Source organism: Simochromis diagramma, unplaced genomic scaffold (assembly GCF_900408965.1).
Source record: "Simochromis diagramma unplaced genomic scaffold, fSimDia1.1 OVJJ01000304.1, whole genome shotgun sequence".
In the NCBI taxonomy this organism is placed as follows: domain Eukaryota; kingdom Metazoa; phylum Chordata; class Actinopteri; order Cichliformes; family Cichlidae; genus Simochromis; species Simochromis diagramma.
This window is the reverse complement of record NW_024387030.1, coordinates 21,052,149-21,074,001: the sequence shown is the minus strand read 5'-3', so window position 1 is coordinate 21,074,001 and position 21,853 is coordinate 21,052,149. Positions and strand designations below refer to the sequence as shown.

General features: G+C 38.2%; 1 protein-coding gene across 1 annotated transcript in view; it reads right to left on the bottom strand.

The window, feature by feature from the left end:
- The window catches only part of scfd1 (sec1 family domain containing 1), a 43,769-nt gene extending 24,836 nt beyond the window's left edge, over positions 1-18,933 (bottom strand). Inside the window, exons 1-14 of the mRNA XM_040041788.1 lie at positions 18,809-18,933; positions 17,581-17,651; positions 16,898-16,986; positions 16,241-16,331; positions 15,137-15,259; positions 14,684-14,771; positions 9,757-9,846; positions 8,785-8,840; positions 7,676-7,761; positions 7,154-7,253; positions 4,139-4,275; positions 2,721-2,811; positions 2,273-2,346; positions 1,494-1,575 (exon numbers count right to left, since the gene is read on the bottom strand). Coding sequence (XP_039897722.1) covers positions 1,494-1,575; positions 2,273-2,346; positions 2,721-2,811; positions 4,139-4,275; positions 7,154-7,253; positions 7,676-7,761; positions 8,785-8,840; positions 9,757-9,846; positions 14,684-14,771; positions 15,137-15,259; positions 16,241-16,331; positions 16,898-16,986; positions 17,581-17,651; positions 18,809-18,839 — 1,209 coding nt within the window. The 5' untranslated portion in view covers positions 18,840-18,933. The remainder of the gene's footprint in view (positions 1-1,493; positions 1,576-2,272; positions 2,347-2,720; positions 2,812-4,138; positions 4,276-7,153; positions 7,254-7,675; positions 7,762-8,784; positions 8,841-9,756; positions 9,847-14,683; positions 14,772-15,136; positions 15,260-16,240; positions 16,332-16,897; positions 16,987-17,580; positions 17,652-18,808) is intronic.
- Positions 18,934-21,853: the final 2,920 nt, after the last annotated feature.

Genomic DNA, 21,853 nt, shown 5'->3' with positions numbered 1-21,853 from the left:
AAGTTAGAGCTGGGCGATAGAACGATAACGATATGTATCGCGATATAACTTTTACTCGATAGAGAAATTAAGCTATCGCGATAGACCTCGCCGCTCTTGTCGTCTTAAAAAAAAAAAAAAAAAAAAAGGTCAGCCAATCCAAATTAAGTGGCGCAGAGCCGAACCAATCACAGCCGCAGCGTCACGTCACGTGACTTGTTACGTACAGCACAAGTGCCAAGCCGCACGTGTGTTTGTTTGGGAAGCAGCCAGCGGGTAATGGAGCCAGCGCGTAATGGAGGAAATGAGTGTGCCGACTAGAAAAATCAACCGAGCGTGACCGAAGAGAAAACAGATGATGGTTCCAATGCCGGAGAGATTGTCGAACGGAAGAGCCAAAGAAGTTCCGTAGGGTGAAGGTATTTCGGCTATTTCAAGTCTGACAAAAAACAGAGTAGCGTGCACTGTAAATTGTGCCGAAAGCAAGTCTGGAAATACAATAAACTGGTGCATGCGTCACACTGTGCGCCACGTTATTGTTTCGGTGAAATGAATTTCTACAATACTGTTACTGTTACTCTCTGCAGTGTTTAAATGCTTACATATACACACAGTTACTGTCCCTCCACACATACGACTCGGTTCTGCTTCTATGCCCCAGCTTTGTTTACTTTTTCCCACCGAGGCTTCTAGACTTCTGATTGGCCAACATTTATCTAGCCCCACCTGCTGCTTTGGCATGTTCATAGCAGCGTTTTCCTTCATTTCTGCCTTTATGTGTGGACGGGATTATTTTTTAAAACGAAAACGGAAAATCTCCGTTTTCAAAAATACCCGTGTACGTGTGGACGTAGCCTCAGTCTCTGACTGGAAGCGCTAATTCGTCATTCGGCTTTTGTCAGACTAAAGTAACTGTTAAAACTGTTTGAAAAGCTAAGCTATACAACAAGGAGAGATTGAGAATTTCCTTTTAGTTCTCAGTTTATTTGATATTGACAAAAGTTAGTCAGTTTTGTCTGTTCTTCTGTAAAACAAACTAAGATTTATTTTTAGAATTAATATTTTGTTTCTAAGTGGAATTGACAATTTAGTAGTCTGTTTCGTTTGTTCTATTTTGAAACTTAAACGCTTTAGCGGCTGCCTTTTGTGTAGTTTGCAATATTTGCCTTTATTTATCTGAAAAAGTCTCATGTTCCTTAAGTACATCTACCCTGTTGAACTTATTATGGGAAATAAATATTTAAATAAAAACAAGCTGCTGATTATTTCACATTTTACTTGTGAGCAACGGCACATTTAAATCTTACAAATATAGTTATTTGGCTTATATCGTGATATATATCGTTATCGCCTGAAATGAAAAAAACATATCGTGATATGAAAAAATCTCATATTGCCCAGCTCTACTTCAAGTCCAATGTAATATTAGAGTTTTATGAACTCATTTTATAGTACATAGTCTTTGGGTGTGTGGCACTTAAATTGAACCTCAGTTTCTGGGAACTACTGTATACCTTGATGTGGTCAAGCACTGCTGTGGCAACATTGGTGTGCAGATCAATCAGTCTTTTCTTTTCCAACAGCTCTGGCAGAGAGCTGCAGAAGGTACAAAAAATGTCAAAAACAAGACAAATAAAACTCAGTCTGCATTTATTACCTATCATATGGTCAAAACTCTTATTGTACCCAAGTCTGTAAAGAATTTGCAACTACAAGGCTGTTTTAGACAGTGTGACACACACACACACAGCTTTATTTTATGGAAATCTCACAAACCAAAACTTAAATCAGATGTTCCCTGCCTCAGTACTCATCTGTCCTCTTAAGTTCATGGAAATAATTTCTTTGTTGTTGAGAAACAGACTGACGCAAAATCAAAGACATTCAGTGAAAGGGGTTAAATAAAAAGCTCTGTGTTCACTTTTGAACCATTTAACCATAATTTCACCTCATTCACTGAGTGCATGACTCAGGGACAACCTGCACTGTGGTGTAAACTTTTCTTCCACTCAGAACTATGGAGCCAGTACGACGATGATTTTTTTTTTTAGGCCATAAAATATCAGCCTGTCTGTCTGAGCAATAAAACACTGGGGCACCTTAAACCCAAAGAACCATTGTAAATACACATATTTTTTGTTTCGTTTTTATGATGAGGAATGTCATTCATGTAAGGTTTATATTTGAAAGGGCTGATTTTAAAATGACCTATGCTTGTTTTGATGCAGTTCAGAGGGAGAGTCGTTTTGCGTACATTGTGTATATATTTAAATTACCCTGTGTTGTTCATTACCTGACAGCAGAGGTTAGCTTCGCTGTGTTGTCTGAAAGCATGCTGATGGCTCCTTCATCTTCCCCCTCTAAGCCCTGCAGTCAGAACAGACATCACAAGAAGTAGCATGCAAAATCATGCTGTAGTGTTTACAACCGCCTTAAATAGGACTGCATAATCTGCCATATAGTCTTCATGTAAGGTATTGTGATTATAACCTTGATTGCCATGCAATATCATCTTAAATTTCTTGAAGTACAACAGCAGATGGTTAGACATGGGATCTGGAAATTCTCTTGAAAACTTGGGACATAAACTTGGACCTATCACCTTAGACTTGAAACTCAAAACTGATGTGACTGACCTCTGAATATGACTTAACTTTGTGACTCAGACAAAGCCTCAAACACTGTGAAACTGGAGCTGGATTGTACCATACTGAGTCTCATGCTGTATATGTGAGTCTTACCATGATACTTTTCAACCGTTTGACTTCATCCTCCTGTGCTCTATACGTGTCCAGCTCCTCCTGAACTGACTCTGCAACCTCTGGGAATGGACTGTAGCAAACAACCAATTATAATAACCATATTATAATGATATTCAGCATAATAAAAAGAAAAGAAAAAGGCACTAAAGAAGATGAAGGGTTAGTCAGATAAACTTAGACATCATCAGCATAGAGACCAATGTTATAATGTTCTGATACACACACATCCATACACCCTATTACTGTTTGGCACCTAATAAAGCACTTCCTCAATACAAATTTAAATAGCAAAATGTTTGAACATTGTTGTAGTTATTCCAGTGTGACTCCAGAAATAGTAACACAAAGGTTTTTGCTGTCGTCTGTTTAAATTAAATACAGATTTTAGAAAAGTAAAAATGGGACATAAAGCGTTGGGAATATTAACCTTCCCAACGCTACTGAAAATTTATCAACTTTCCTTAAAAGTCATGTCTGTACTGGAAAACCAGGAGATTAAAATGAACACTATCAATACGGCCAAGAAGTGTGGCATCCTGGCCTTAAACATGTCTGGAATGGTATGCCTAGTCCAAATAATATTTAGCCCCAAATCCCACATTTCTGTGCCAAGTTAAGATAAATTGTAGGGCTGTTAATGTTAACTTGCGTTAATCCGTCACCTTAAAATTTTTTATGTGCAGAATGACTCAAAATCCTTGAAATGTCTCTGTCAACGCATTTCGGGCAGTTTGTCTATTCTGCGCTCCAGATGGGTTAATTGCGTTAAAAACTTAAAGCGTGTTAATCGTGATGGTGGATTAGCACACGTTAACGCGGTAATCTGTCCATTCAATATTTGGTCAATGCCCTAGCTTTTATTGTTCAGTAAAAAGCACTTTCAGCGGTTACTGAGCTTTAATACCAGGACTATAAGGATGCATTCAATTATATCTAACACATATTAGTTGCACTTAAACTTGCAAAATCTGAAAAGAGGCTTTCACATGTTCACAGATGAATGAACAACCAATATATGGGAAACAACATGTAATTTAATTCTATGATTATTCTGCTGATTATTCTGTTAAAAGATTTCAAAACAGGTGCCAGAAAACAGCCCAAAAAAATTTCTAAACTAAAAATGTCATAAAAGTCAAAGATATTTCATTTAACATCATACAAAACAAGGATGCACTTGTGTGCTAAAGATAATTGGAATGAGCTACAGAGCAAAGACAATCTTTCCTACAGCACATCGTTGCTAATTCCAGTACACTAAATGGCGCCAAACGCTGAGAAGAACCATAATATTATTGTCCTCTTAAGAATGAAGTTTAATTTAGAGTTGTTAGCATTTTTACTCTAAATGATGATGATATAGACTGAAACAAAACACCACCTCTTTGGGAACTGACCTGCCCTTGTGTTTCTGCCAGAACTTGTCAGCAGCAGTCAAGTCATAGGTCTTCCTGCTCTTCTTCTTTGGTCTAGCACCAGCTGATGGCTCTGCCCCCATACCCTCCTCCATCACCACCCTGTTCAGATGGAAGTCCTGGTGGACACAGGAAAACATTTTTTTTTTTTTTTAAGTATTGTTGGCTAATATTTTGTCCAAGTGCTATGATTATTGCTGTTAGTCGGTTATTTTGGTATGTTAGAGCTCATCACAGAACTAAAACTAATCCAGTTTTCTGGAATATATTTTTTCATAATAAAACCTGATCAAGAATCCAGGAAAGCTATTCCGAGAAGAAGTATTGGTGTGCTAAAGATAATTGGAATGAGCTACAGAGCAAAGACAATCTTTCCTACAGCACATCGTTGCTAATTCCAGTACACTAAATGGCGCCAAACGCTGAGAAGAACCATAATATTATTGTTACCATGAAAACAGAGGAGGCATAGTAACAAACACTTGGTATTACAATCCAGTCTCCTGTTGGGGGGGCGTGGTCACGTTTACAGGAAATAGAGACGGAGATGTGGAGTCGGCAATGCTGCCATCTGGACTGATGCAGCACTTACTGGCAAAAGAAGGCCATAAACAGAAATCCATCCTAAAGCAGGCTGACACTTTTTCTTTTTATCTTCCAACAAAAAATCAGTATGTTCAAAAGTTATAGTAAAGTGTCTGATTCAGACTTCTTTCAAGATGCTAATTTCAAAATAACTCCCACACAAACTAAGCTAAAATTGACTAATAACATCCATAAGTCAGGCAGGCTAGATGAGATAACTTCAGACGCTACTTTTATCATTTATATACACTTTTTATTTGTATTGTCTAGCAGCTTTCATAGACGCCTACACTATCCAGCAATGAGGTCTGCCTTACCCATATTAATCAGATCAGATCTAGAAGTTTATTTGTGCTATGTTAACCAGATATGTAAAAATCTGACTTTCTAAAAATCTTAACACACTTTCTGAAGAGAAAGTGATAAAGAACAAATATGAGACCAAATGACTCCTTAAGAGTGATGGTTTATGGGCTTTATTTGCAAAAGCTGAACTTTTATGAGAGCAAGCACATTTGTGTGTGTGTGTGTGTGTGTGTGTGTGTGTGTGTGCGCGCGCGCGCGCTGATTATATAATACATCATTCACCTCTACATTCCAGTGCTGTCAGTATTAACCTCAACACCTCACTAGTTGACAGCACTCTGGCAAGAATTAGTGTGAGAATTTGTGTGCATTGTGGGAACATGGGGATATAATTTAGCCAAATTACATTGGCTCCCTGTTAAATATCGTATAGATTTTAAAATTCTTTTGTTCACTTTTAATATTTTGAATAATTTAGCGCCCAGTTATCTTTCTGATTTACTCCATTCATACAATCCCAACAGAGCACTTAGATCGTCCAACCACAGGCTCCTAGCACAACCTAGGACTCGAATGAAGTCGAGAGGCGACCGGGCCTTTGCATCCGTGGCACCCAGACTCTGGAATAACCTCCCCGTTCATATTCGCACTGCCGAGTCTATCCAGTCTTTTAAATTATGTCTTAAAACTTATTTTTTTACTTTGGCTTTTGATTCTGTCTAGTTGGCTGTTTTAGCTTGTTGCGTTGTTACCTATTGTTTGTTGTCCTCTTTTATTGTTTGTTTTAACTGTCTCATGTTTTTATTGACTGTGAAGCACTATGGTCAACACTGTTGTTTTAATATGTGCTATATAAATAAATTTTGATTTGATTTGTTTCTGACAGTCATATAAATGTGACTATGATTCAGCAAGCCCCCATAATGTGCGTACAGTCATCTGAAAAACAAAATACACCCTCCTTCAGTTCTAAGGTTTTATATATGAGGACATTAATAAAAGCATCCAGTCCTTAGCAGTTCTTAAAATCAGCTAAATACAGCCACTGAAAAATACAACACACTACACCCGTTTATTATTTAACAAAAATTAAGCCAAGATGCCAAAGTAGTATATTAGAAATTAGGTACACCGTTTCTGCTTCCATAGAAATTAAAGGGGTAAATAATAGTCAGGGGCAGATAATCAAGTGCACTTAATATGAAAAAAATGAAATGTTTTTTTAATGCTAATCTTTTTTCTTTCTTTTTTTAACAGTTTCAATTTTTTTCGGCTACAAATTAGATTTTTGTCAGTTTCAGACTTTGTGTTGTGGGCTTGTATCAAGGAGGAGGGACAGAGCATAGGAAAAATGATGGTAGGTCGCTAACCCATGAGAGCTATGAGCGCAGTAGCGAAATCTAAGAATCGTCCATTCATTTCTCCATACTATATGGAAATTAGAATTCCCAAACTTAACACAACTTTAATCTTCTTTTGTAACAGAATCTTTTGACATGCTGCACTGAGTAGCATCAAAACTCAAATGACCATTGAGAACCGAAAGCAAAACGGCTCCATTTTTATTTTCCCTAATTGTGAAGCATTTGTCACAGACCAAGCAGAGACTGAAAAATGAGGCCAGTGACATGCTAAAAGTTACTGTTTCTCTAAAAGTCAATTGAGTTTGACTCCAGAAGCGATTTAATCCCCACAGACCCCAATCCCCATCTTAAAATGTCCAAATTCAGGACAAAAAACAGAATATTTTCAGCCCAGTACTTGTTAAAGGTTTTGGTCTCTATAGATAGTTTCCCACTTAAAAATTGAATAATGGATAACTGCTTTCTTTTTTTTAAAAACTCCTCCAATGGAATATTGGAAAGTTTAAAGTTATGGCAGTGGCTTCTTTGATTGACAGGTGTGCTAACAAAAGAAGCTGTAGCTGTTTGTAGTCTGCTAGGAATCGCCTTCACTGAATCCAGCCAATGAAATGGACTCTACTGTGTTTGTGATGCTGATGGCACCATGAAATTTGTTGTGTACCACATGGTTTTGCAGCTTCAAAGACAAAAGGAAAAGCAGAAGTATTTCTGGTCATTCTCAGACAGGTGACTGACTTCTTACCAGCACATCATGAATCAGCGCCTGGTAGGTCCAGGTGTGATGGAGGGGCGTGGCCATGTCCACATTACGATCTACCAGGACAAACAGGGGTCTCTGAAAGCTAGAGGGGAGAGTATAATACTGCTGAGTGTAGTTAAACACAGGGCCAATATTTAAACTGGCAGAGAAAAAATATTGCATGATGGGAGATAGAGTCTCACATGGACTCAAAAACTAAAGTAAACCATACTGATTACCTTTTATTCAGTGGGTATCTAAGGCAATATTCTCAATGTTAACATTAATGTTAACATGTTGAAAGTCGATCTAGATCTTCCTCTAATATAAATGCATACAGTATATACTGTGTGTTTTTCTACCATTTAACTCCTCATGCTAATGCTAGTTGAGCAACACTACAGAATGAGAATGGTACAGACTAAAATAATAACTGAAACAAAGAAGAAAAAATGGCATCACCTGATTTATATTCCCAATATTTATAATTTTGCAGAAACGAACATATTCGTTAAGAATGCTGACCTGAACTGTCCAGCAGTCATGCTGTCTCCTGTGAACAGACTGTTTCTGGCATCACGCAGGTTCTCACGGAGCTTTTTGTCCAGTTTCTACACAAACAAGTACACAATTCAACACAAAGCATTCATATTTCCACAAAATTATAATGACTAAAGTAAATGCCTTTAATATTTTTCTGTCCAATGTGTTATTTTTGTTGGAAATCTTGGATGCTGGTATTCATAGGGATGATTTTTTTTTTAAAACAAACTATTCACCTAAATGTTGTTCCAGTTCACAAAAACAACAAAACAAAACAACCAGATTTGGGTTTCCGAGCAACCTCTTGTTGGAGCTAGGCCCAGGGGGATCAACGAGCATATAGTGATTGGGTGTTAGCCCTTGGGGCCTGGAAGGGCTCAGCCTAAATAAGCCATATGGGCCACCCCTTCTATGGACCCACCACCTGTAGAAGGGGTAATAGAGATCCAGTGGAAAGTGGATTTGGTAACATTTGAAGCCAGAGACCATGGTCCGATCCCCAGTTGCTGAAACTCTGCTTTGGATAACTGGAATAGGTAGCTAGTGGAGGAGGAGTCTGGGCTAGTACTTGAGGCCACTGAATCTGAGTGGAACATGTTCTGTATTTCCATTGCTGACATGGCTGTACGGAGCAGCGGCTGCAAGGGGGATGGTGCTTGTTGTGGTGGTAACTCCCAAACCAGATGGTAGACACTGGAGGTGAAGAGAGCTTTCAAGCTAAAGGAGTCGTCCTATTAAACATGGTTAACTTGAGGGACTCCGGAGGATACTGACAGGTATAAGGGTAAGCTAAGCGGCTAAGCGGAGCGCAGCCAAGGCAGCAGCCAAGGCAGCAGCCAAGGCAGCAGCCAAGGCAGCAGCCAAGGCAAAAACTGGGGTGTGGGAAGAGTTCGTTGAGGTCACAGAGCAAGACTTTTGGTCGGCCTTGAAATGTTTCTGGCAAACGACTCAGGAGAGGAAGAGCAGGTTCCCATCAACATGCAATATAGTGGGGATGGGACTCTGCTAGTCTCAACTGAGGTCATAGGTGGGCAGTGGAAGGAATACTTTGAGATACAATGAGCAGTTTTTACATGTTAGAGTGGACTCACCACAGCAACCATTTCTGCTGCGTTTCCTCTAGGACAGCGGATGATCGGAACCGCACCTGGTCAACAACAATACACTTTAATGAAGTCTCATTAAACTTAACAACAACAAAAAAAATAATAATGCCAATTGCCAAAGAGATACACATCTTTATCAACAGAATCCCTAAATTAGAAGGTTAAAATGGTTTACAGACAAATAGAATTCAGAGAGATGTTTTCTTCCAATGAAGCATCACTACTTGGTTCAATGTTGAGCCACTATTTAATAAGAATGATGTGCAAATAGTGAGTTACAGGTAACTTAAGGTTGTCAAAAAAAAAAACTTCAAATACTATACTGATTATTGTGGTCTAAAAATGTTGAGACCAGCTTTACAAATAAAAATTGATTCTAAAAGGTCAGTTTTACTGACAGAGTCAGAGATTTAGTCTAACTTTCTAACTGAACTTTCAGATCGACCCAGTGAATAGCTGTCCCAACCTACAGACCAACACACAATCCCCAGAAAATTCTGACCAAAGAGTTCACCATTACATGAAAAGCTTATTCATTCTTCTTCGGCTGGTTTTCACTGATCTAAATTGCCATGTGTGAAACAGTATTACTGTATACACTACATTAGTGAAGAGGACTGATTGCATTTGTGATTATAAATTGTTAACAGAAAACTAAGAGATTTCCACTCCCATCTACATACTTTGGCCACTGTGGTATTGTGCCAATTTGTCCTTACTGTAAACTAGCAAAGCTACTGTGGTTTTGACAGAGTCGAGGGAGTTTGACAAGTTGAGGAGTTTTTACCCCGATAATAAAAAAAGATTGCATTACCATCTAGTGGACTGTAACAGTAACACACCCAACTGAAAAAAATGCTTCAGCTAAAAAAATAAACATTGTGAAATCCAGGTGAATTTGTAAGCACACAGATATCAGATATTTGCCTTGGCTGTCATTCTATGAGCCACACTCACCAAGAGTGACGAAGAAACAGAAAAGACTGTCTACAATGGTGTCCATGATGGCCTCCATGTCTGTGTCCTGGATGTCTGCCCTGTTGATGGCTGCACAGGAGTGAAAAAACAGGCAAAGCAGAAACACTTACTCTGTGTTTATTTAAGTAGAAAAGGTGGCAGCTAAAACAACATGTCTCTTCTAGTCATTATATTACGTCTAGTATAGGAAGCTATACTCACCATATATATAAGTGTGTTTGTGTTGGTCATTCAAGTTTCAGTGACTAAAGCTGTCTGTATGTCATACTATTTCCTTTGAATTCAATAAATGTCAGTACACATAATATGAAATACAAGACAAGATACTCCTCTTTACACATACATATCCATCAGGGTTTTATGACACATAATGTGTTGTGTTCTTTTGCTAATCTACACATCTGATAGCTTAACTCTTAATACATGGATTTCAGGTTTATACTGAATTATGTGCAATAAACCACCATTTGTCACAATCTTAGATCAGTTCATCACAAACTACTTCTGCAATGTGAAATATCCTGCTGATATTTTAGCAGAAGCTTTAAATTAAAATATTATTACACTTCAATTAAATCTAAGTAGATTTAAATGGATAAGTGAAATAATGATTTCAGACGAGGCAGGTGAAGGCACCTCAGTAGTCTCAGGGACAGATTTGCTAATGGTCTGCACCAGCATGTAACCCTCTTTTAGTGTTAGGGTCATTGTTTAGCTCAGTGTGCCAAGCAGGTGATGTATATGCCATGAAGTGAACACAGCGGTCCAGGTTCTAATGTGCTCCGGGTTATTTGTAGTATTTGCCCTTACCCTGCTCTGTTCTACTTTGCTGTCATCTCCTGGCTGCTTTTATCATAATAACTCAAAAAAACAAGACCCACAAAAATGATGACCAAAAAAAGGTCCTGTCAGAATTTCCTAAAGCAACACATTGTATTTTGTACTTTAATTCCATGTATTTCCATACATGTGTTTCCGCTTGAGAGGGCAAAAGTTTTTGGAAGAACAGTATAAATGAATCGCACAAACCCAATTTACTAAGGTTTGCGGTCTGCAATTTGCTGCAAACTGTGCTGGAGAAAAAACAATTGCTGTGGCTGTGACATCTGCTACTGACAGTGCTCACTGGTTTGGAAAGGGAGGGGAAAAATTATGTTGTCAAAACATCTTGTCCTCAGGCTGTGGGTGCTGTACTGGAGCTCTCTGGTTTCTGTAAATGTATATTTGGATGAAATAATGCCACCACGTGGGGGGTGAGGAGCATTAAATTGTTGATCATTAAAACACAGGTAAGTGCTACATAGCTAGATTAAACAAACTGCCACACGTAAATCTTACATTTTGTTGACTTGGACTTTTAGAAAAAAGTTCCTATAGTAGGGCTGGAGAATAAAGAACTGCTGAACTGTTTTGCCCACTAAGTCTGGCATGAAAACTATGGATTGCCAAGTACTTTTGAAGGACTTCTTTGTGTGTGTACATCACTATCATATACTTTTATCTCTTATATTGTCACTTGATTTTCTGATCTTCCTATTTAGCTTCTTCCGTGAAGCACTTTGAAACGTGACTCAATAAAATGTTTCATGAATAAATACAAAAAAATTTTTTTATCAGAAAACAATAATATACATCTAAAAACCTCACAACATCAAAATGCTGTTTGACGCTTCAGATTTGGTTTTAAGCTTCAACTTACAGTTGTGGTCAAAAGTTTACATGCACTAATGTATCCCATGCTACTTACCCAATAAGTATTTTATAACACTGAATAAGCATATCTCTGCATTTATTTGGAATGGCAAAAGTCCACGAATTCGTAAAGATTTCATGCAGAGGACTAGGCCAATGGGTGGATTAGCCTTGCCAAACTTTCAGTCTTATTATTGGGCAGCAAATATTCGTAATATGCTGTACTGGATGAGTAATGTTACTACAGAGACTCCAGCTTGGCTCCAAATTGAGTCATCCAATTGTGGCAAAATTTGCCTATCAGCTTTGTTGAGTTCAGCTCTCCCATTAGAACTATACACCTATAAACGTAACCCTTTGTTGTATGACTCGCTCAGAATCTGGGTGCAATGTAGGAAAAGGTTGGGGTTACACTTAATGTCAATTAAAGCACCTATCTGCTCAAATCATATGTTCCCACCCTCCATGATGGACTCTGCCTTTAAAATATGGGAAAGTAATGGCCTTAGAAATATCAAAGACCTTTTTGTAGATGGGATTTTTGCCTCATTCACGCAGCTCCTGAAGCAGTTTAATGTTCCTCGGCAACATTTTTTCCGCTATTTACAAATTCGTCACTTTGTAAAGAGTCGATTTCCTTCATTTCCGGAACTACCTGAGGAAACTTCTTTGGATAAAATTATTAATATAAACGTTCATAAGAGAGGGGCGATTAAAGAAATCTATGCTATACTATTAGATCTTCAATCTCCTTCTCTCTTCATCCTTAAAGCACAGTGGGAGAAAGACCTTGGGATGACTATAACAGATGAGCTCTGGCAATCTTTTCTCCAGAGGGTACACTCTTCTTCGATATGTGCCAGGCATGGGCTCCTTCAATTTAAGGTCCTACACCGATTACATATCTCCAAGGAAAAGTTAGCCAAGTTCTATCCAGGAGCTGACCCTCTGTGTAACAGATGTAAAGCAGAAACAGGTTCGCTCCTTCATACCTTTTGGACATGCCCCAATCTTCATACCTATTGGGTGTCTATATTTAACACTCTGTCAGAGATGTATAACGTTAAATATGATCCTTCTGCTCTAACGGCTATCTTTGGGGTGATACCTCAAGACATCACTTTGCCAAAATGCTATTCGAATTCTATTGCCTTTGCTTCACTTATCGCAAGGCGCCTTATACTTTTAAGATGGAAGCAGGAAGCTCCTCCCACACATGAACAGTGGCTTGCGGAGCTCATGAGGTTTTTACATTTAGAAAAGATGAGATATACACTGGCAGGTTCAACCGCCAAATTTCTTAAGGCATGGCAGCCATTCCTGATGTACATGGAAACATTTAAAATGACCACCTTATCATGACCGGATGCCATATCTCTATATCACTATCATAGTTAACTGTACGCTGAATGTCCCTTATACATTTTATTTTTATATTTGTTTGTTGTTGTTTGTTTGTTTTTTGTTGTTTTGTAGGGGTTTCTTTGTTTGTTTTTTCCTTCTCTATTTCTGTTATCTTTTGGGGTATTGTAAATACTGAACAGCAAACTACTGTATGTTCAATGTTTTGTTGTTAACATGCTGCTGTGACTGAAAATAAAATTTATAAAAAAAAAAAAAAAAAGTTTACATGCACTTGTAAAGAACATAATATCAAGGCTCTCTTGAGTTTCCTGTTATTTCTACAACTCTGATTTTCCTCTGATAGAGTGATTGGAACAGATACTACTTTGTCACAAAAAACATTCCTGAAGTTTGGTTCTCTTATGACTTTATTATGGGTTAACAGAAAAAAGTGATCACATCTGCTGGGTCAAAAATATACATACAGCAGTGCTAATATTTGGTTACATGTCCCTTAGCCATTTTCACTTCAATTAGGCGCTTTTGGTAGCCATCCACAAGCTTCTGGTTGAATCTTTGACCACTCCTCTTGACAGAATTGGTGCAGTTCAGTTAAATTTGATGGCTTGCCACATGTTTTCAATGGGGTTTAAGTCAGGACTTTGGGAAGGCCATTCTAAAACCCTTATTCTAGCCTGATTTAGCCATTCCTTTACCACTTCTGATGCGTGTTTGGGGTCACTGTCCTGTTGGAACACCCAACTGCGCCCAAGACCCAACCTTCGGGCTGATGATTTTAGGTTATGTTGAAGAATTTGAAGGTAATCCTCCTTCTTCATTATCCCATTTACTCTCTGTAAAGCACCAGTTCCACTGGCAGCAAAAAAGCCCCACAGGATAAAACTACCACCACCATGCTTGATTGTAGGCATGGTGTTCTTGGGGTTAAAGGCCTCACCTTTTCTCCTCCAAACATATTGCTGGGCATTGTGGCCAAAAAGCTAGATTTTTGTTTCGTCTGACCACAGAACTTTCCTCCAGAAGGTCTTATCTTTGTCCATGTGATCAGCAGCAAACTTCAGTCGAGCCTTAAGGTGCTGCTTTTGGAGCAAGGGCTTCCTTCTTGCACGGCAGCCTCTCAGTCCATGGGATGCAAAACACGTTTGACTGTGGACAATGACACCTGTGTTCCAGCAGCTTCTAATTCTTGGCAGATCTGCTTTTTGGTGATTCTCGGTTGACTCTTCACCCTCCAGACCATTTTTCCCTCAGCAGCAGATGATAGCTTGCGTTTTCTTCCTGATCGTGGCAGTGACAAAACAGTGCCATGCACTTTATACTTACAAACAATTGTTTGCACTGTTGCTTTTGGGACCTGCAGCTGCTTTGGAATGGCCCCAAGTGACTTTCCTGACTTGTTCAAGTCAATAATTTGCTTTTTCAGATCCATGCTGAGCTCCTTTGACTGTCCCCATTGTAGCGTTTGTGGGCATTTGTATCCAATGAGCCCTATTTAACTGGCCTCAGAGAAGTCACCAGTTGTAGTCACTCATAATCACTCACAAGAAGTTAAGAGGCTATGCTATGAAGCTCATTTCACTGACAACTTTCTAAGTCACCAAAATTGCTAATTCATGTTGCTGTATGTATATTTTTGACCCAGCAGATGTGATCACTTTTTTCTGCTAACCCATAATAAAGTCATAAAAGAACCAAACTTCATGAATGTTTTTTGTGACAAAAGAGTATCTGTTCCAATCACTCTGTCAGAGGAAAATCAGAGTTGTAGAAATAACGGGAAACTGTAGATTTAGATCACAAAGACAGAAAGGTGTGTGTGTGTGTGTTTGTGTGTGTGTCTTTGTTTTACCATGGTAGGAAATGAGCTCCTTATTTTGATGGCAGAGGATGAACATATCATCTTCCAAAGTGATAAAGTTTAGATACTGATCAAACACCTGAAACACAAACAGATATCAGCCTGATTAATTAGTGCTGAACACAATAATATTACACCTGCTCGGTGAATCTATTACAAAACCTGTGTTACTGAGCTGATATAAATTATCCCGCAAGGTTGCAAAGAGAAGGAAGCAAAAATAATGACCACAATCTAGCAATAATAATAATAATGATAGTAATAAAAGCAAAAGTAAAAAAAATCAAATAAACCTTTTAATATTTACATTTGTCAAATGTTGCTAATTTTTTTGTTATTTAATAAATTGTCATTGCCTTATTGAAATATTTTTGCATTTTAAACATTTATTTAGTTGTCACTGCACCAAAAAGGAGTGCTTCATAAACACAGAAAGAACGTAACCTTGGTGACTTGGGTAACAGCGTTAGCAGCCAATGCGGCACTGGCAATGTCCTCCAATTTACTTCTACTGATGGCAGAGATGAAGTTCAGATAGTATGACTCATACAGCTGGTTCCTCAAGTCCTACACACACAGAGAACAGACATGAAATTACAGTTAATATTTAATATTATTTTAATACAATGATGAGATTGCGAATATGATGAACACTGCATTTCTAAAAATTAGTGCGTAGTAGGCCAAAATATCTCAGTCTGACAAGTACTGATTATTGGATCATTAAATAATCAACAAAAATGTTGAGCTCAAGATCATCCCTAAGTGTCCACACTATATGTGCCACAATTTAAAAAAATGACATGACACAACAGAACCAAGACATCCTTTAAGAATCGGGATCAATTCATCAAGTTCTGTTTTCCCTCCACACCAAGCAGCAGTACTTGGTTCTTTATTGCAAGAAAATTCTGTATTAGAGTATTCTGACAACAAAAATCCAGAAAATATTCCAGTGTGGGATGCTGAGTATCATCAGTTGCTAAAAGATGATAAATGATAATAACAATATTTTGCTGCTGCATTTTTAACCTCTAAGAACCTGTCGTCCACATATGTGGACATCACATTTTGGGATGTCTAGACCACAATATTACATTTTGCACAATCAACCCAAATAGCAAAGAGAAATTAAAGATTCATGCAATTAAAGAGTTCAAGAGGCATTAGGAGGTTAATGAACTCATCAAATCACAAAAACACAGAAACTTGGGCTTAAATTTGAGAAGGAAAGCTGTGAGCTTTCCTCACAGATGACACAAACACAGAAAAATGATAAATCATTTCTCAATAAAAAGGAAAGGTCAAGCTCCAGAAAGGCAGACGAATAAACGAATAAAGCTGGGATTGTCAATGTTTTTACCAAACTTTAATGACAGATGAAAATTAAACGAGATAACTGAAAAATGATTTGAGCTTTTAGCATCTTTTAGCTCATGGTTTTGGTCCTGCAACTTCTGAAAGGAACTCTTCTGTAATTCCCAGAGTAGATAAACGCACTCAGGCAAAGAGCTGAGTGCAGCTTAATGAGTTACTGTGTGCGATCACCTGACAAATCCTGTCGATGTTCTCCTCTGTGGGCATGACGAAATAAATAGCAGGAACATCTGGAATAGGATCTCTGTCTGAATGAAGCAGCCTGAACACACACACACACACACACACACACACACACACACACACACACACACACACACACACACACACACACACACACACACACACACACACACAAATTTTTCTCTGTTAAAAACTGCAAAACAAAACAAAAGTAAAATTTGTGAAACAGCTGCCCCATAATCAACTGCTACAATGTTGTGCAAAACTCTTGTTTCTTTATATTTTGCTAGGAAAATGAAACATTTGTAGCAATTATTATTGGCATTTTCACAGATTCAACTGAAGAAATGTATTAATTCATTCATATTTTGAATCTATTTATGAATTTCTATAATGATTATATAACAGCAAGTTTTTTGTTATACACAACTGATTTCAGAAAAAGTGTGTGAAAGTTTTGGTGCCAAAACCAACAGAGGTAAACAGCTGAGGTGACTCTCCAGTGCCTTCTCTGAGAGGAGCATGTGACCAGCTGGCTTTGTGGTGATTACCGATGATTATGATTATTTTTGATTATGTAATATTTTGTTTTGCTGTTCTCTTAAAACAGCTCTATGTGTGTGTGTGTGTGTGTGTGTGTCCTACAGATGCAGAGTGATGCCCATGTCTCGGAGCTCTTTGACAGACAGCAGTGGGGAGATGATGTCTTGGCCAAACCGGTCATATATTAACACCTGCAGAAAAGGCAGAGATCAAAAGACTTTTTCTGACCCAGGCAGAAATCACAAATACAAAGTCTTACTGATAAACCACACAACACTTATTTATGTGACTGCTTTCACTGTGTGAAAAGTCTGGCATGTGAAAGCAGTGATTGCTAGTGGAATGCAGATCTGAGGGTGAACTACTGATACATACATACACTGATTAACAGCATGAAAGAATGAGTTGGGGATGTGGGCTGGCACTGACATCAGCTGATTTACCAGCATTGTGGCTTAGGTTGACTACATGGCCTATGTGAACTATAGAATTATTATGTATTTATTTATTAAACTTTGACTTCACCTTGAAAAGCATGACATTCTTCATTACACAGTAAGCACGTACACTGTCCCTTCAACTCCTCTTAGAAACACAGGATGTGGATTTTAAGAGGCTGAGTTAATCCTAAATAAGATTTAACACACAATGCAGCACACTGCATTTTCTGAAGACATTGAGCTTTTATGCACGGCGAGTATGAGTCTCAGTATTTAAGTCATGATTTCAGGCTGGATGTTTTTCCTTGACACCTGTTGAGTTACTGCACTGTCAAAGTGACTTACCTTCCATACTGGCTCAGCTGCAGTGTTCTTCAGAGGAGGTGCATTGAAGTTCAACATTCGCTTCAAAGCGACTGCAGAAATGCAACACAGAAACTTTTACATTAGGGCACACACAACCAGATCAGTATCCACATGGCTAATAAATACTGCTCCATTAATACTAGCTTAACTGAGAAGCAGTTGTTTCTGTAATCAAAATGTTGTTTTAGACATCTCAACAAATATGTCAAGGGTTTAACATGCTTTTTTTTAAAATAATGAAACGAGCCTTGGGATATGGCATGCCATATGACAAAATAAAGCCTAAAATGTTTGCATTTTAGGCTTTATTTGTCACATTTGTTTCTTAAAAATATCAATAATGACTATCTGCTATGATAATCATAATTGACTAACTGTTGCACTTTTGAATAAAAACGAAATTCTGTAGGATGTGATTTTAGTGTGTGGAAACATTTCTCTGAGCATTTCATAGACAAAATATTTATTAACTTGAAACTAGACTACTGATGCGGTCCTCTGGGACTGCAGTAAACAGCTAGCTTTATTTTTTGCCAGCTATCGATTTGATAATCCCACTAATCACTGCAGCTCTAGATCACACATTGATAAATCTCTTTATTCACTGACCAGACTGCCCACAAAAATATTCAATAAATGTACTTGAATAAAAAAAACGTATATGCAAGAATAAGACATCCACATTCTCCTGTCCATCCAATATTTAATATTAATAAATAATATTAAAAAGCAATACAACAATAAACTGATCCAAACAACAAAGCTTACTGAAACCATAAGAGTATAATCACATGATGACGAGAGGATTCATCCAGCTAGAAACTAGAAATAGCTGAAGGCTTTCTTCACAGTTAGCAGGAGGCTAGCTATCCGTAGCTATTTCTACCGTAGTAGAGCTAGCAGCACTGATAGCTGACAGGACGACGAGTTAACTTTGGGTAAATAATTTAACAGTGTGGTTGACAAGTTAACGTGTCTGTAAATATAGGAAAAATGAACGAGTTCCGCTATAAATAGTGAAACAGGAACATTAATGAAGTAGCTCAGCCCCTGTTAGTTTAGCACGTAGTTTAGTTTGTCAGCTATTTAAGAGGGGGAATGGTATCTCAGTCAGACTTCGGGTTGGTGGACCTCTCCACAGACCGTCAGCGCTGCTGTCTTTCGCCTGATATAATGCTAACGAAGGAAAGAAAACATTTTAACAAACCTGTCTGCTTCTCCCGGACAGACGCCGCCATGTTTGATGTTGTTAGTTACGGAGTGACTGATGACGTGGCACCAGCTCGACGTCAGCTCACACGTCAGAGAAGAGTAGAAAGTGAAGAGGTCTCACTCTGGTGCTGTTTAACAGAGAATACAAGAAAGAATGCAGATCATCAAAGTAAAGTTCCGTTTTCCAGTAGACCAATAATGAAATATTTAACAGCTGTTTTTCAGAGTTATGTGGTCCTCACAAAACAGCCACTACAGGCACTGAAATAATAGAATATGAGGAATTGATTAGGAGTATGAAATATTTAAAATGAGCTCAGCCTTAAGCATCTATAGTAGCAATATCAATCCATATAGCACTAATAGTGAACATTCTTCTCCAGGGGCAGATCCAGAGAAATTTTCTTAGGCTGGTATGAGGGTAGCATGGAAATTGAATGTGGTAGCAAAATCAAAGGCTTTTACACACATGCAGGTGTTACATTCTGTAATATGCATTATATATTGTCAAAATACATCAAATGCAGTAAGTATACACATGGTTCATATAAATATACTCTATAACTTTCTTATTTTCTTTAGCCCATATAATTAAACATTTCAGTTATATAAAACATGCAAATTTGGATTTTATGTACTGTATAGCCTATATAGTAAATAAGTATGTAGTCCAATAAGTATAAAATCCAGAAAGCTACACAACATAGGGTGGTTCGTTTAAAAACACAAGTCTAACTTAATTTCAAGACTCAAGACTCAAGAAGTTTATTGTCATTTCGTATGGTGTTACTCAGCCTGAAATGAAATACTGTTTCTCACCAGCCTCTACAAGAATAAATACAGTTTTAAAAAAATAAATACAGTTTTAAAAAAATAAATACAGTTTTAAAAGAATAAATACAGTTTAAAAAGAATAAGTTTTAAAAAAAAAGCAACGAAAAAGGCATAAATAGCATGAAAGCATGATTTCACACTCTTTTTTTGTATTAAAAATAACCAAATCGTTACATGCTTAAACTTACACAAAATGAGTGAAATCTGCACTGTCATGAACACATTTTTTCACCAACAGCTCAAAAACTATTAAAGATGTGAGTGAGTGAATGGAATAACTGCTATATTAAATAGTTTAAAAGTAATGTTTGAAAAGCGCATGCCAACTGAAAGTGTAAAGAAAAATAACCTTAAATAAATACCACATTCTTAATGGATTTTAATTTAGTACAAGCAATCACTGCCAGTATGATTGTTTGTGTTATTATGTAATCTGTGTGTTAATGTGTTTTATCATCTGTTACAGGTTTCTTATTCATTTTCAGTTATATTAAATACATAAATTAAAAAAACACAGTGAAACAATAAAACTGGTGTTTCTGACAGTATTCATCTTTGCTGAGGGTCCACATAACCGGACTGGACCACAGTCCATCTCTTATTGCCCACTTTTTCATGCCAATCTTTGTTACAGTCTCCATTTATATTTTTCCCCCTTCCCTGACCAACATAAAATGAAAACCTCATATGAACAATTTAAAAGTCTGCTAAAATATATTCAGACATCATTTCCGAAGACCATTAGTAGTTCAATGTGTGGATCCAAAATATTCCAATTCTGTTGATAGTCTGGGACAAAAACCCTTGTCCAAGGGTTTCAAGGGTACACTAAACAGTCTTTTAGTGCTCCCCTGTTTTCTTGAAATTTCTTGTCTGAACTCTTCATTCAAACAGTTCAAACAACTAGATCTTTTGTTGAGAGACAGTTTCCATCAAGTTCCATGACAATTGTTTGTAAAACCTCAAATGTCTACATAAGCTTTGTGGGGTAGCTCAACACCAGTGAGTAAATCAGGCTAAATAAAATGGTGAAGGCATTTGCAATGTTATGTGGTCAAGAAGCACTTTGACACCTTCAGTGATTATTCCAACACCTTCAAGGTCATCTGTGGGTTCTGCCCCTTCCATCTTAATGGTGAAGATTCCCAGGGTTACCCACATAGTAAGCAGGTCTGGCCCAGATCTGGTATTAAGCCGGCCCTGCTGGCTGACTCTTGGCATGATAAGATGTATGTCATCCAGATATGGGCCAGGCCTGGCATAGATAGCAGTCTTTATGTGATGGCATGCCATATCTGGACTGATTGTGGTTTGGTCCATCTGGCCCAGGCTCATAGAAAACGGGTATGACCCGGATCTGGCACCAAGCTGGCACTTCTGACTGACTGGTGTCATGGCAGGGTGTATGTCAACCAGATGTGGGCCAGGTCTGGCAATGATGGCACTATTTATGTTCCTATTTTCTTTAGAAGACCCAAATGCCATGTTTCAATACTATACAGCTATGGTAGCCAGCGTTTCAAATGCAGGTTTGACAGGTTTGTGAGTGTACACTTTAGCCGAAACCTAGTGAGGGTTTACTCATGTTCAACACTGGGTGGCTGTAGCTCAGGAGGTAGAGCAGGGCATCTACTGATCGGAAGGTTAGTGGTTTGACCCCTCTCTCCTCTAGTCAGCGTGTGGAGACTTCAAATGTAGTTAGGAAGCACTCAGTTTAGAAAAAGTGTGTGAATGTGGCATGTTGTATAGAGCACTTTGAGTAATATGTGAGGGTAGAGAAGTGCTATATGAGAATCAGTCCATTCACTGTCTGAACAGAGTTTTGTCATGGTATTTTTGCACTATTATGTATGTTCCAGCACATGTTGTTATTACATGGCTTGATTAAGGACATCTGGGGCCAGAGCTGAAACTGTTTTGGGCCAGCACAGGGCCAGCAGTGTGTCTGCAACTGGCCTTGTGCTGGCCCATGTGTGGGCCACCTCTGGCAAACCAGATCTGGGCCACCAAAGGGCCGTCATTCTTCGCGGTAGGTGGGCCATGTGTAAGCATATTGTGTGGGCCAGATCCGGGCCATACCAATTTTTCTTTGTGGGTATCTGCCACATTACCTCCTGGTGGAGATTCATTACATATCAAACTCAGGACCTGGTGTGGGTCTGACCGCCATCACAGTATTTATTTGCAGACTGGTGAAAGAGTATAT